A 14261-nucleotide genomic window follows, 5' to 3' on the forward strand; every position below is an offset into this window, starting at 1 on the left:
TCTGTCATTGAAGGCTTATGGTGTCTGTCAAATGTTCAAAGAAGATTCGACAGAGCAGCTAAACTGTACGACTCCGTAATTGCAGCATTGTACAGTTTGTTTAGCTGCTTCATCAAATCTTCTAACTTTCGACAGACACCATAAGCCAAAGATTCACATTTGTATGTTTTTTATTTCTGTGTCGAATCTTCATCGTTCATGATCATTGGTCTACTCTGCCCCAGCAGTCAGCTAACCAAACTTTCACATTTGTTTCTCAATCGCAAGTGCAATGGCGGCCGCAAAATCCGATGCTGTGTCTGTGTCAGTCTCAGATATGGCAGCAACCCATAATGAAGACATGGAGGAGGACGTTCCTGGGCCTTCTATGGAGGCAGCAGCAGCAGCAACATCCCCAACACCAGCATCCAAAAATGGGCGCAGGAGGGGGACACAAACTGCAACCAGCAGGAAGCGTAACCTTACGTGGACTCACATTGAGTCCCAGGTCCTTGTAATGGAAACGCTTCCTTGCTGGATGCAGCTGTGTGGCCCCCGCTCCAGGGAAACCATTCAGGAGTGGAAGTGGGAGAAGTGGGAGGAGATCTCCAGAAAGGTTGAGGAGACCTATCGCCATCGGCATGACTCGACTGCCTGTCGCAAAAAATTCAGCGACATAAAACGGTAAGTAACATGTCTGATTATTTTTTTTTTACATTTTAACCACTTCAGCCCCGGAGGATTTGGCTGCCAAATGACCGTGCCACTTTGTGCGATCCGGCACTGCGTCGCTTTAACTGACAATTGCGCGGTCATGTAACGTTGCTCCCAAACAAAATTGACGTCCTTTTTTTCCCACAAATAGAGCTTTCTTTTGGTGGTATTTGATCACCTCTGCTGTTTTTATTTACTTTTTGCTATATAAGTATCCCCAACAAATATATAAAAAACACATTTTTTCCTCAGTTTAGGCCAATATGTGTTCTACATATTTTTGGTAACAAAAATTGCAATAAGCGTTTATTGATTGGTTTGCGCAAAAGTTATAGCGTCTACAAAATAGGGATAGTTTTATGGCATATTTATTAATAATTTTTTTTACTAGTAATGGCGGCGATCAGCGATTTTTTATTGTGACTGCGACATTATGGCGGACACATCGCACACTTTTGATGCCATTTTGGGACCATTCACATTTATACAATTATCAAAGCTCAAAAAATGCACTGATTTTACTGTGTAAAAAATGACACTGGCAGGGAAGGGGGTTAACCACTAGGGGGCGCTAAAGGTGTTAAGTGTGTCCTAGGGAGTGATTTTAACTGTGGAGGGATGGGCTACCAGTGACACAACACTGATCACTGCTCCCGATGACAGGGAGCAGAAGATCACTGTCCTGTCACTAGGCAGAACAGGGAGATGCTGTGTTTACATCTCCCCATTCTTCAGCTCCGTGACACAATGGACATCGAGTCCACGGGTCCCGATGTCACGTTACTTTGCGCAGCCATGCCATTCTGCTGATATATATTGGTGTGAGCCAGTCGGCTAGTGGTTAAAAATGAAATCACATATTATGCCCCAAAACAAGTCCCCCCACACACACACACACACACACACACGTATAAACATATATTATTGCTATCACATGTGATGTCAGTAAAGTTAAGTGAAATTTTTTATGGTGGCTGGACTTAACCAGCTTGCCGACCCGCCAAATGTTTAGTTACTATGGGGGGGGGGTCCACATCCGCAAGTGGGTTAATGCTTTGCAAAAGAAACAAGAAAGGAAATTTTACACTATACACAGTTCACACAAGTGCGTAATAATAATTAGCAAGGTGGACTGGAGTGGACAATGGACATTTACTCGGCACAATTCCAATCCTGTCTTTTATTATTTATTGTGCACCAAAAAAGCATACGTTTTTCTTACAATAAATTTGGTTAATAAATAAATGTGCAAACCTTGTGCTACATAAAAAAATGTGCCTAATCCAAAAATTCCATTTGCATTGTTTCATTCTACGGGTTCATTCTACATGTGTTTCATGTGTTGATGTCATTTTCAGATTACAATTGTAGTTTAATTGTGGAACCCGTTTCTTTTCTCTTTTTGTTTTGCAGTTCCATAGCGCGTAAGCGCAGGCAGTTGGGGGGGGGGCGCACAGGGAAGCAGGTGCCTCTCCTCCCCCATGAAAAGGAGCTTTTAGCGGCTGTAGGGGAGGATGAGATAAACCAGCTGCTGGCTCATCAAGGTTGGTGTCAGCATTGCATTGTGTGCAATGTGTGCAGGACATTTTTTTGTCAAGCATGCGATGCGACATAGTCATTTACCATGATTTGTTTGATTTTATTTAAAGATCGTATCCAGGCCCAGCGCCACCGGAGGCAGAGGGTGGAGGAGCAGGAGTCCTCCACGTCATCAACGTGCAGTAAGTACTGTAGTAGTGACACTAATACAGTGATTCCTTTTCCATTTGTCCAGCCTTCCATTGTCGATTCCAGTGTCATTGCTTCTCGCTCAAGTAGTGACAGGTAGAGCCTCTGCGACGCTCTGTCAGGTAACGCAAGCGCTTGCGTAACTTACGTAATCTGACAGAACGTCGCCGCTCTGAAGTGAGGCACCTGATCATTGGCGGTGCACCTAGCACTCGCCGGCGCCGCTGGAACCAGGACAGGTAAGTGCCTCCTATTTGGTTTTTTTTTAAATATTTTTTTCTAAATGGTGAATGCATGTCCCTGCCTTGTAGATAAACGTAGTGACCTGCCCTGTATTGTCATGCTAATGGATAATTAATTTTCTCTATTTACACTACAGTATATTTATTTATAGTAATTTGAAGCTTGAACATTGTAACCTTCATCATTTCTCCTTTATAAATAGGTGTCATACAGTCAGAGGGGGAGACTCAGGAGGAGGAGGCTGAGGCAGCAACCCCCACATGTAAGTTAGTATAATCTTACTGGTATCTGCTAAGTGATCATACGTGTTTCAATGTTCTTGTACTAATGTGTGAGATTGTTGTACACTGCAGATTGTAATGTTCTTTTCTATCATTAATCAACAGCTACTGAGGCTGAGCAGGAGGTGGAGGAGACCTGCCCTGTAGAGGCTGCTGGAGATGCGGCAGAATAGCCAGATGCGGCAGATCCAGGGAGTAAGTATAACTTTTTTGTATTTTCCAGACAAATATAGTATTTTAAATATGAAATGCTGATGGCATGCCTTGTCTAGAAATGGTTGTGATTTATTCTGCAAGGCTTCAGTTTAGCTGGAATTATTAATTATATTAGTCGCCCTCTGCAGCTGATTCTAGTCTTCCTGTTAGCGTGACCTGTGCTTGTTATTTCCTCAATGTCCCTGATCATGCCACCTTGCTGCAGTTCAGATTCCCAGTTTGATCCAATCACTGTTAATCATCGTGAATAACACAGCAGGCTGGAGGGGGTGTGTCAGAAAAGAATTTCCAGCTATTGGCTGGCAGTCCCTGGACATGTTCAATCTCTGGCATGCCCCTAATGCATGCATTAACACTTTTCTCGTGATGTTATACCTGTTATACCTCATAGCCTAGACCAGGAGTGAGTAACCTACCTAGCCAAGAACAGAAGTGGGGCTTATTCAACAATCAGTGGCCTTACAAAATTATCAATTTTAAAAAGTAGCCTGCTATATTTTATTAAACAACTTTTTATTAGGTCATCCCAAATGCAATGGCTTGAATGGCTTCTCTTTGGTGAGTGTAATGTTAAAAGCTGGTATAACTGATATGTTTTTCTGCAAGTGCAACTGATCTTCCATATTTGCGACAGTTAGTCAGTCTGGATGAGGTAGATTAGTTAGTGGTCAGTCAGCACTTAGGCATCCATTACACCTTAAGATTTTCTCCAGCCGCCCATCTGACCAAGCGGATAAAATCTTTGGGAGATTCCTCTTTACACTGCTCGATGTGTAGAGAGGAATCCCTTTGTACTCTGGCCGGGGAGGACACTCAGCTCTGCCCCGGTCAGAGTACAGTAAAGTAGTACTACACCTTCCTGCACAGCTCTGCAAACTTGGTATGACACAGCGAATTGACACAGACACCACTATCTCCTACACACAAATTGATTAGGTGCATCTCACTAAATATCAAAAATGGAAAACTGGTATGGAAGTGAAAACATCTCAAGATGTTACATGATTGTCTACAAGGGCTGGGAGATAATTGCCTTAATATAATGTTAGGGTGAAGAAGCCATTTGTATTGTATTATCTATCTATCTAATGTATTTTCTTTTCTTCACAGGTGAAGTCTTCATCCTTCAGCTCCACCCTTTGGACGAAGGCCTGGACCTGCCCGCGTCTGGTTGGGCTGACTGTCCTTCCTCCCCAATGGTTTCTACAGGGCATGTTCTCCTCCACCCTTCATCAATATCCCCCCACCTGGACACACCCATTTGTACCTCCTCCCCAGTGCATCCTTCTCCACCCGCTCCAGAACAAGTACACATCCCCCACCCTCCAGAGCCACATGTGGCTGATTATCTGCGGCACATTGTGGAGGTCCAAGAGAGACAATATGCCTTAACCCGGAGGCTGTGTCACTCTTTGGCCCACCACAATCGCTGGCAGCTCCGTCACTATGTGGCTCTGGAGAGGTACCAACGTAGCCTCAGGATACAACTGGAGGCTACTAGGTACCTTGGTGACCAGATGGCTGGGATTAATATGTCCCTACAGCGACTGGTCACCAGGTTGGGGGAGAATGTACTTAATTTAATTTTTTTTTATTTTAATTTTTTGTTTGTTTTGTTTATGTTAAAAATAAAAAAAATTGTTCAGAAATAATTGTTTTCTTGAGTTTTGCTTTCCTTGTCAGATGTGTGTGATGTTTATCTAAATGAACTAGTCCATTTATTGTTACTAACTTACTAGAGGCCTTATAATTGTAGTTTTTCTACATTTAACCATCAGGCTGAACTTAGAAAATTGATGAGATTTCTCTCTACACTATTTCAATGTGCAAAGGGTAATCCCATGTATTGTGTCTAGTCACGCCGTTCAGCTTTCCCCCCACCAGAATACACAGCAGATAGTTATAGCAGGGGTTAACCACCATACAGTCCTCACCAGTTCACAGGACATAGGTTGCAGGCTTGCAATCATGAGGGCAACAGTTAACCGGACAGAGGTTCACAGGCTAATGCAATCACAAGGGGCAACAGTTCAAAGGGCAGTGTCATGGTTATGCAATAGTTTGTCAGCTTACATGTCTCCATGTGTTCATCTCTAGAGACCAGCTGACCCTCACCTGACTGCTTTTGTAAACTCGCCTCTGGCATGGCTCCACCCCAGCTCCTATCAGGGAACCCTATATTAACCTGTGCACTGCAAGCCAGCAGTGCTGATCAACCAATGTGTGTTAGCTTTCGTGTGTACTGGCTGTGTTTCCTATGTCTGATTCCAGTTACTGACTTTGGCCTGTTCTCTACTATTCCTGTCTGCTCGTGACCCTGACCTTTGGCGTGTCCCCAACCATCCCTGTTTGCCTGTGACCCTGAACCTTGGCGTGTACTCTGTTGTCCTTGTCTGCTTGTGGCCCCGACCTTGGCTTATCCCTTACTTGCTTGTTGTTCCAGCCCGCTGCCTCTTTCCTCTTCTCCTGTAGTCTACCGTGAGCGTGAGCTGTGAGACCCTGGGGGCCGTGACCTGGAGCCAGACTGCAGCGCAGTCCATCCTCACCACTACAGGCTCTGGTGAACAACTGCTGGCTCTTAGACCCTGCGCCCTGGGGAATCTATGCTCTAGCTCCCAGTGGGATCTGTGTTAGTGATCCAGTAGACCTGCTTACTGAACCTCCCAGGGTTCAATCTGCAGCAGTCAGTCCTAGGGTCCACTACCTAGCAGTGCACTTTCGATTCCTACAGAGTGCATCTGTCACCTAGCCTCAAGGTGACCTGACAGGCAGTCATCATTTCCAGGGCTTGAGTAACATGGCAGCAGGGTAGATTACTCACTCACACTGGTGACTTCGGACAATTGCAGATGGTCATGAAACAGGCGGAGGATCAGAGAGGGCCCTGGTGTCCCCAGGGTCAGAGATGGCAAATTGGAGGGGTCCTGGGCATCTGGATGCAGCTCAGCAGTGACCAACTAATCTATCTTGCATAGAATCACGTTTCCAACTGTATGCTTCTTTGTGCTATGTTGTGTTGGTAACATATTCTGATCCTTGAGTTGACAGTCTCTCCATCAAGAGGAACTGTCATGCTGTTGAGGTCATCTTTAATCATTGTCTCTTATTTCCAGACCATCAAACAAAAATGGTTAAATTAGCACACGTTGCTATTTGTATTTACCAAAGACAGCAACACGTGAGCAGTAGTGCCACGTCAAGGCTTCAACCCTTGCTACTGTGCATTCACACAACATTCATGCATGCAATCACGCACACTCTAGTCACTCTACACAACATTCATTACAAAAAAGGGTGATGGAAGGAATAAAGGGAAAAATTTGGATTGCTTAAAACAATATAATTCTATTTAAATCTTGGGGTCACACCAAAGACAAGTAGACAACTACTATTGTGTCAAGTGGTGAGAAAATAAAAAAATGATTTTCCTCAACATTTGGATGGTTCCTCTGAGTCCCATCTATCTTCACTGCCCATTTACACAACATTCATTCATGAAATCACGCACACTCTAGTCACTCTACACACTATTCATTACAAAAAAGGGTGATGGAAGGAATAGAGGGAAAAATTTGGATTGCTTTAAACAATATAATTCTATTTAAATCTTGGGGTCACACCAAAGACAAGTAGACAACTGCTATTGTGTCAAGTGGTAAGAAAATAAAAAAAATGATTTTCCTCAACATTTGGATGGTTCCTCTGAGTCCCATCTATCTTCACATGGTAACAATGATTTAGGTCTCACAAGTTAAGGGTAGGGTAACCCAGCTTGGGGAGGTTAAATTTGAGGAAAGTTATTTGTTCCATCAAATGGGGTGTTAGTTGTGAACGGTGTGGATTAAGGATATTCCCAGTAATAGAGAAAACTCTCTCACTTTGCACAGTGGTTGGAGGACAGAATAGTAGATGCTGGGCAACCAGGCAAAGACCAGGCCACAAACTTTTCTTACCATCCCAATACATCAAAGGGTCCTCTGTAGGAAGCAAAGGTGCTTCATATAGGTAGGCCCTGACCATTTCAGAGGCACTGCTCTCCTCTTGATTACCTGCTGCTTGACCTGCATCCACCAGATTGTCAAGTGCCTCTACCCAACATGCACATGCTCCACTCTGTTGTTTTTGAGTGATGGTGCCAGGCCTTGGAATAGCAGACATGGCAGGTGAATCTTCCAAACCGGCCTCATCCGGCATACATCTCTGTTGCTGCAAATTACAGACCCTTTCAATCAATTTTTCTTTCCAGTAGGAGAGGCTGTTGTCTCTGAGTGCCAGTTTACCTTTAATCCTGGAATCACACAGGGAAGCCAGCATGAGTTCAGGGCTTTTGCGGACATGGTCATTTAGCCGATCTTTTAAGTTATCTTGTAGCTTTCTGATGAAAGACACTACATCGGCATGAAGTGAGCTGCCAAAAACAGGCTCACTGTTTTCTAGGAACAATCCCATCTTATATATGAGATAGGTAAACAAGGGTATGACCTGTCCTAGGCTGGCATTGCTCTGACTCAAGTTTTCCGTCACATTCCGAAAGGGTTTTAAGACATAAACAAGGTGCCCAAATATACACCAGTCATTACGTCCCAGTGTGGAATCAATCCCAATGATGTGGCGGGATGATAGCTTGTGGATGGCTGTCTTTTGCTCCAAAATGCGTTCCAGCATTTCCAGGGTATAGTTCCACCGGGTGCTGACATCTTGTTTCAGGCGATGTATGGGGAGCCCTGATTGTTTTTGCTCCTCCCTCAACAGTTGACTAGCCCCTACACTGCGGTGGAATTGCCCTGCAATCTTTCTGCAAAGGTCCAAGATTTGAGCAATCTTGTTGTTTTTCTCCACTGGGATTGCACCCTTGACCACTAAATGCAGTATGTGTGCAGAACAGCGCACACCGACAAAAGATCCATCTTGGAGCGCTTTAACCATGTTTGAACCTCCGTCTGTCACAATGAACCCAACAGAGACATTGGTGACTGCCTGCTCTCCAAACCAATTGGCCAACATCGATCTAATTGCCCGCAATATGTTGGCAGAGCTGTGTTTATCATCACAGACTTCTGTGTGGAGCAGGAAAGCTTGATAACCCTGCTGGTCTTGCACTGCAGACCTGCTTCCTGATGGAGTTTGAACTCTTACACTAGTGCCACCACCAACAGGCACAGTGGCCTGCCACCAGTGTGCAGTCAAAGACAAGAAAGCATGTTGACCGCTGGGAGCTGTCCACAAATCAGTTGTCAAATGAATTGTCTGACCCTCGGCTTTGGCCGTTTTTTCCTTCAATAATCCAACGCACGAGTGGTATAGTGCTGGAATAATCTTTCTGCTGAAAGTTGTTTGTGCAGGAACAACATATCGTGGAGCAAGGGCATGCATGAGCTGTTTAAACGGCTCCCCTTCAATCATGCAAAAATAGTCTCCTCCAACAGCAATGAATTGGCCAATGAGGCAGGTGATCTTGTTGGCCTGCTGTTTTGACATGTCCTTAGAACTAAAGCCAACAAAACTATCGAGGGTAGGCTGATGAAGTCCTTGGGAGGATGAGGAGCCTGATTGGGTCTGCAGTGGAACTACTGCACGTGGACGGGTTGTCTTAATTGAACCCTCTCTATTGCCTTCTGTGCTCTGAGTAAGTGGTTAAGGAGGTACCACCAGTACAGTCAGAGTCCGTTGTGCTGCTTCCTGCACTACCATCTTCTTTTTCTGCCTCTGTCCACAGTAAAGTAGAGTGATGGTAATTTTTAAGGTGTAGGTTCATACCAGCATTGGTTAAATGACCTAACTTTTTACCCCTACTTACTTGCTTCCCACACAATTTACACATGGCAAAAAACCCACCTTCCAATGTTTGAAAGTATTTCCAAACGTTGCTGTGGCGGGATGCAGTCCCTTGACCCTGTTGATCTCTATTTAGGGCTGATATAGCTGCAGCAGGTAGCACACCAGTGGTGGAAGCTGTTGCCACTACAGTTACACTTGGTGAACTAGAACTAGTGCTGCTAATGGCAGGGGTGCTGGGGACTGGGAGGTCGGTGATATCATCACAGGATTCTTCCATAATAAGAGAGGGAGAAGGGGAGTTAGCAGCAGATGAAAAAAGTGGACTGCTACCTGTCCTACTCCTCACAGAATATCCCTCTTGCACTTTCTCCAGGTCAAGCTGTAAGTCCCGTGGGCTAAGAGTGTATAAAACATCTGCAGTGTTTGGGGAAAGAGGAGCATCACATTCTAAATCATTATCTTCTTGGGCCAATTAAAAAAAAGTCTCACACTCTGTGTCTGCTGTTTCCCTCAATTGCTTCTTTGGGGAGCTGGGCAGTGGCACTGGCAGTGTGATTGGTGGTGGTGACTGTAAAGGCAACTCCACTTTACTAGGTTTCTTGCCTATTCCATAAAAATATGCAACCATGACACCTGTAGAAGTGGAAGGAGGCGCTGCACTGGCAGTGGAAGCGGCGGCAGATGTTGATGGTCTGGCAGGAAAAGTAATATTAGCAGAACTGGGGGTGGTGGAACTAGATTTGCTGGTGGCACTGGCGGTGACACCCATTGCTGTGGACAGCATGTTGGTGGTGGCAGAAGTGTCAGAGGCACTAGTAGCAGAGACCTTGCCACTTTTTTTTAGCAAGGCGTCCACCGCGACCGCAACCACGACCGCTACCTGCCTTCACTTTTACGTTAGAACGGTACATTGCTGACTTGCAGTTGCTGTATAGTTCAGAAAATGGACTGGAGTAGAGATAGGGTATATAGAATCTCAATCTATAAATCCCCCCCACAACACGGGCAGCCTCTGAGGTTATCACAACACTAGCAGCAACACTAGTTCACAACATAGATGTAGCTTGCTTCACTACTGTTCTGCTGCTGTGCTTAGCTTATGCTCAAATTAAATAGTTCAGGTTCTCTGACAAAGTGACAATTCAAATGGACTAGCTAAGATTGACTGTTCTGAAATGAATCAGCGTGTCTGTCTCTCTCTGCTAGCAAATTGTAAGTGAAATTAAGTTGGCTGTTCATGCGGTTCTAGTTATTTTACTGCCCCTCCTCTTTGGTTACAATTGGCCAATAACCATCATCATCATTATTTTTATTTTACTTCCCCCACCCAATTCCAGCAGCGATCTTTTCTCTCTATGTCAAATCTTTTCTCTCTATGTCGAATTCTTTTCTCTCTATGTCGAATCTTTTCTCTCTATGTCGAATCTTTTTGAATAATCTTGAACTACTAGTATGGATGGACTATAGAGTTAAGGTTAGGCACATTCGACCACAGGTTCGATAGACACAGATTGTTATTGTCAGCGTCATGTTGAATCTCCTATCTATATCGAACTGTTGTCACAACGAAAACGAAAATAAAGCATTTGTTTATGTTGGATCTTTCGGTTTTCGGAATCTGCGCTTTCGTTATCATTTGTTAAAACAATAACGAAACTACCTGAAATTCGGACGAAAATGCATTCGGACGAAAACAAATGCACATGTCTAGTAATTACAATTTTTGATGCAATACTTTGCAGCAGGGCTCATTCTTGCGCTCCAACTAGAGTATCTGTGAGGGGTTGCAGTGTTGTGGCACCAGCACCAGTGCCCAAGGCCCAGATTTTCAGCCCCTGTTTAACAGGGATGTATAATTACAATTTTTGATGCAATACTTTGCAGCAGGGGCTCATTCCTGCGCTCCAACTATAGCATCTGTGAGTGGTTGCAGTGTTGTGGCACCAGGCCAATTTTTCTGCCCCTGTTCAACAGGGACATGTAATTACAATTCTTGATCTAATATGTCACAGCAGGGCCCATTCCTGCGCTCACTAAGAGTAACTGTGAGGGCTTACAGTGTTGTGGCAACACCACCATCACCACCACCAAAGGCCCAATTTTTCTGCCCCTGTTCAACAGGTGCATGTAATTACAATTGATATAATATTTCACAGCAGGGCCCGTTCCAGCGCCCACCAAGAGTAACTGTGAGGACTTTGTTGTGGCACCAGCACCACCACCATCACCACCACCAAAGGCCCAATTTTTCTTAAAAAGAAGAAAAAAACACTCATGGGAGAGAAGGCTGCACACCCCACATAAAATTGTCAAAAAGGAGGATTGTCCCCCATAAGGGGTTTTTTAGCAGCCGACAATGATTGAAAGATGTACTAAAAAAGTAACGTAGTAAATAATTTTTGTTTTATTTTAACCAAGTATCAAAAATGTTACTCTAGACATAAATAGTCAAAACATGAGCTGATAAAAACAACGCCAATGGCATAACAGTATACAATAATGATACACAATGATATTGCACCATAAAAAACAGTAGTACATAGGTCTTTTATGTAAGATTCTGACACTTTTCGACCCCAGCGGGTCTTCTTCAGAGGATATACATAAACTGTAAAGGTGTTGACATGTATTAAAATTCTTAATTAAAAGGTAAAAAGAAAAAACACTGAACAAATATTTTTATATATATTTACTGGTCACATTGTAGTAAGTCATGTTGGGTAGCCTCTGTATAGAAAAAAAAATTTCCCCTTTGGTTGATCCCAACGTTTCCCAACGGTTGGTCCAGTCAGCAAGGGAGTCAGTCGCTTATGCATGCCTTACAAGGAGTCACACACCAAGTAATCCCCAGAGTTCAGGGGGGCAGCAGAGGGGGAGGATGTGAGCAGCACCTATTGGGCGGCACAGTGGTGTAGTGGGTAGTACTCTCACCTAGCAGTAAGAAGGGTCACTGGTTCGTATCCCAACCCTGACACCACCTGCCTGGAGTTTGCATGTTCTCCCTGTGCCTGCGTGGGTTTCCTCCGGGCACTCCGGTTTCCTCCCACACTCCAAAGACATGCTGGTAGGTTAATTGGCTTCTGTCCAAAATTGGCCCTAGTATATGAATGGGGACCTTGGATTGAGGGTAGGACACTCACTCGGGTTGAACTGGATGGACTGGTGTCTTTATTCAACCTTACTAACTATGTAACTATAGTAATGTATCATATATAATGAGTGGACAGCTCAGGACAGTGATTAAGGAATTTCCATATGTGTTTGTACATTATTATATTTATGCATATGCACTATATATTATATCAAATATTGCATCTGGATGGTCAATGTGATAGAACCAAAAGGAAAGGAAAGATGGAGAAAAAAACAAGTGGGGGAGATGATGGTGGGGAGGGGAAAAAAAAAACGGGGAGGAGGGGAGGGAAGAGGCGGAGGGGGGGCTGGAGGTGTAATGGGGAAAGAAAAAAAGGGGGAAAGGGCAGAAAGAGAAAGAAAAACATGGACCGAATCCATTTACAAAAATTTGAATGAAAAAATGTGACAAGGTGAAAAAGGTATGTGTAAATAAATGGATTACATAGGAGTGCGAGGTGAAAGTGAAAAAGTGAAAGGGCCAATAAGAAGCTCGGCCGTGACCGAACACACCAACAAAAAACAATCAAGCTAGTGCAAATGATAAACACCTTGAAAGCGTGCAGATGGTGAAAAAAAGGAAAATAGGTGAATAGTGTGAGTGAGCTGCAATATTGTACCTTAGCTGATGTTTAAGTGATCGTTTGAATTGGAGAGGAAGTGTGCGCAATGTGGGACAATCTACAACATCAAAAATCATGTCGGTGAATAAATTTTCCATAGTATTAAAGTATAAACAAACAACCATGGTGTGAACCACACACCATGGGGTTTGGTGAAATTATATAAATGATCTTACCGGTCCACAAAGGGCTCTACCAACATGCAAGCATCCGCTGGAGCATTGGGGATAACACTGAAGTCCCAATGAATGCTCAGTGTACTTATGTGAGTAAATTAATTTACCTCAATCATATGCAGGTGCTTAAATCTACTCCTCTACTGGTCCCCCCTGATAGGGAGAGTGTCGTGTAGCATCACTCTGTGTGTGGTTCCCCCGGGGTTCTGGAAGGAGGAAGTCCCGGCTCCGCCATCATTTCTGCCGCAATTGCGAGACCACCGTGACATCATGTGCACACGCGAAGAGTCGTGTGTGTGCGGACAAAGTCACGGCGTGCGGGAACGATCCGGAATTCCGCTGGCAGGGGAAAGTTGCACTCCAGGTAGTGCTGCCACCTGGTGGGTGCTTAGGGAGGCATAGGGCCCTTGCGCCTCCCTACCCTGCCAGGAAGACACACAGTGGCAGAATTCTCTCCCTCGCTGAACTGGCGAGCCTGGGATGGATGTTCAATCTAATAGGGGGAAGAGAAGACGGAAAGGGCCAACACCCAGTATTACATGGCACACCAATGTTAACATGTATTGTGTACACTGCCAATGGTAAACATTCATAATTACAGTTATAATGAACATAAACAAATAAACATAATGAAAAAATCTTTATAAACTGAGAGCTGTTAAAGTGCCAAGCAAGGTCCACATATAGATAAAGGTGGTAATTAGTTGTTGTCCATGATGTTCCAAGTGCATTTATCTTAATGGTATAACAGATAAAGTGGAACTTACTTGCCGTCCTAACTTATAAATTTGGGGAAAAAACATTTAAAAAACGTCGCAGGAACACCCAAGTGTTGGATAAGGAGCGTATCCTGGTTGGATTTCCAAGGGGTCCCCTGACCAATATATCTGTTATTGGTCGCACAATGTGATGGAGTGTGATAAGATAAATGAGTGGGGGCGTGTGTATTACCACAAGGTACAAAGTATAAAAGGATAAAAAAAAATAAAAAAGAAGAATGAAAAAGGGGGGTTCCTGGATGGTAAGGACCCTAGTTATATGAATTCAAATGGCATATCTGTCCTATGACTGTAATTCCCAACTCCAAAATAATTGGGGTATAGGATACCATGATCATTGTGTTTTACCTGAGGAAAATCCTCATAAAAAATGAGAAAACGAAATAGATTCGTTGAGGCCAGGAGGTGATGTGGCCTGTAATTGAAATATCCATTTCTGTTCTTTTTGTAATAAAACCTTGTTCCAGTCGGCTCCTCTATTTGGAATATGCATCCTGTAAAGAGCTGTAAATGATACTTTAGGTACTGTGTAGTCATGTACGGAAACAGCATGTCTCCCCACGGGAAGATATGGATTACCTATCTGCATGCTATACATGTGTTTAGATATGT

General features: G+C 44.0%; 1 protein-coding gene across 1 annotated transcript in view; it reads left to right on the forward strand.

The window, feature by feature from the left end:
* Positions 1-9338, forward strand: part of LOC141133978 (uncharacterized) — a 91838-nt gene extending 82500 nt beyond the window's left edge. The window contains exons 2-6 of the mRNA XM_073623577.1: positions 268-663; positions 2107-2237; positions 2343-2414; positions 2867-2926; positions 9313-9338. Coding sequence (XP_073479678.1) covers positions 272-663; positions 2107-2237; positions 2343-2414; positions 2867-2926; positions 9313-9338 — 681 coding nt within the window. The 5' untranslated portion in view covers positions 268-271. The remainder of the gene's footprint in view (positions 1-267; positions 664-2106; positions 2238-2342; positions 2415-2866; positions 2927-9312) is intronic.
* Positions 9339-14261: the final 4923 nt, after the last annotated feature.

Source organism: Aquarana catesbeiana, linkage group LG03, assembly GCF_042186555.1.
Source record: "Aquarana catesbeiana isolate 2022-GZ linkage group LG03, ASM4218655v1, whole genome shotgun sequence".
NCBI lineage: Eukaryota > Metazoa > Chordata > Amphibia > Anura > Ranidae > Aquarana > Aquarana catesbeiana.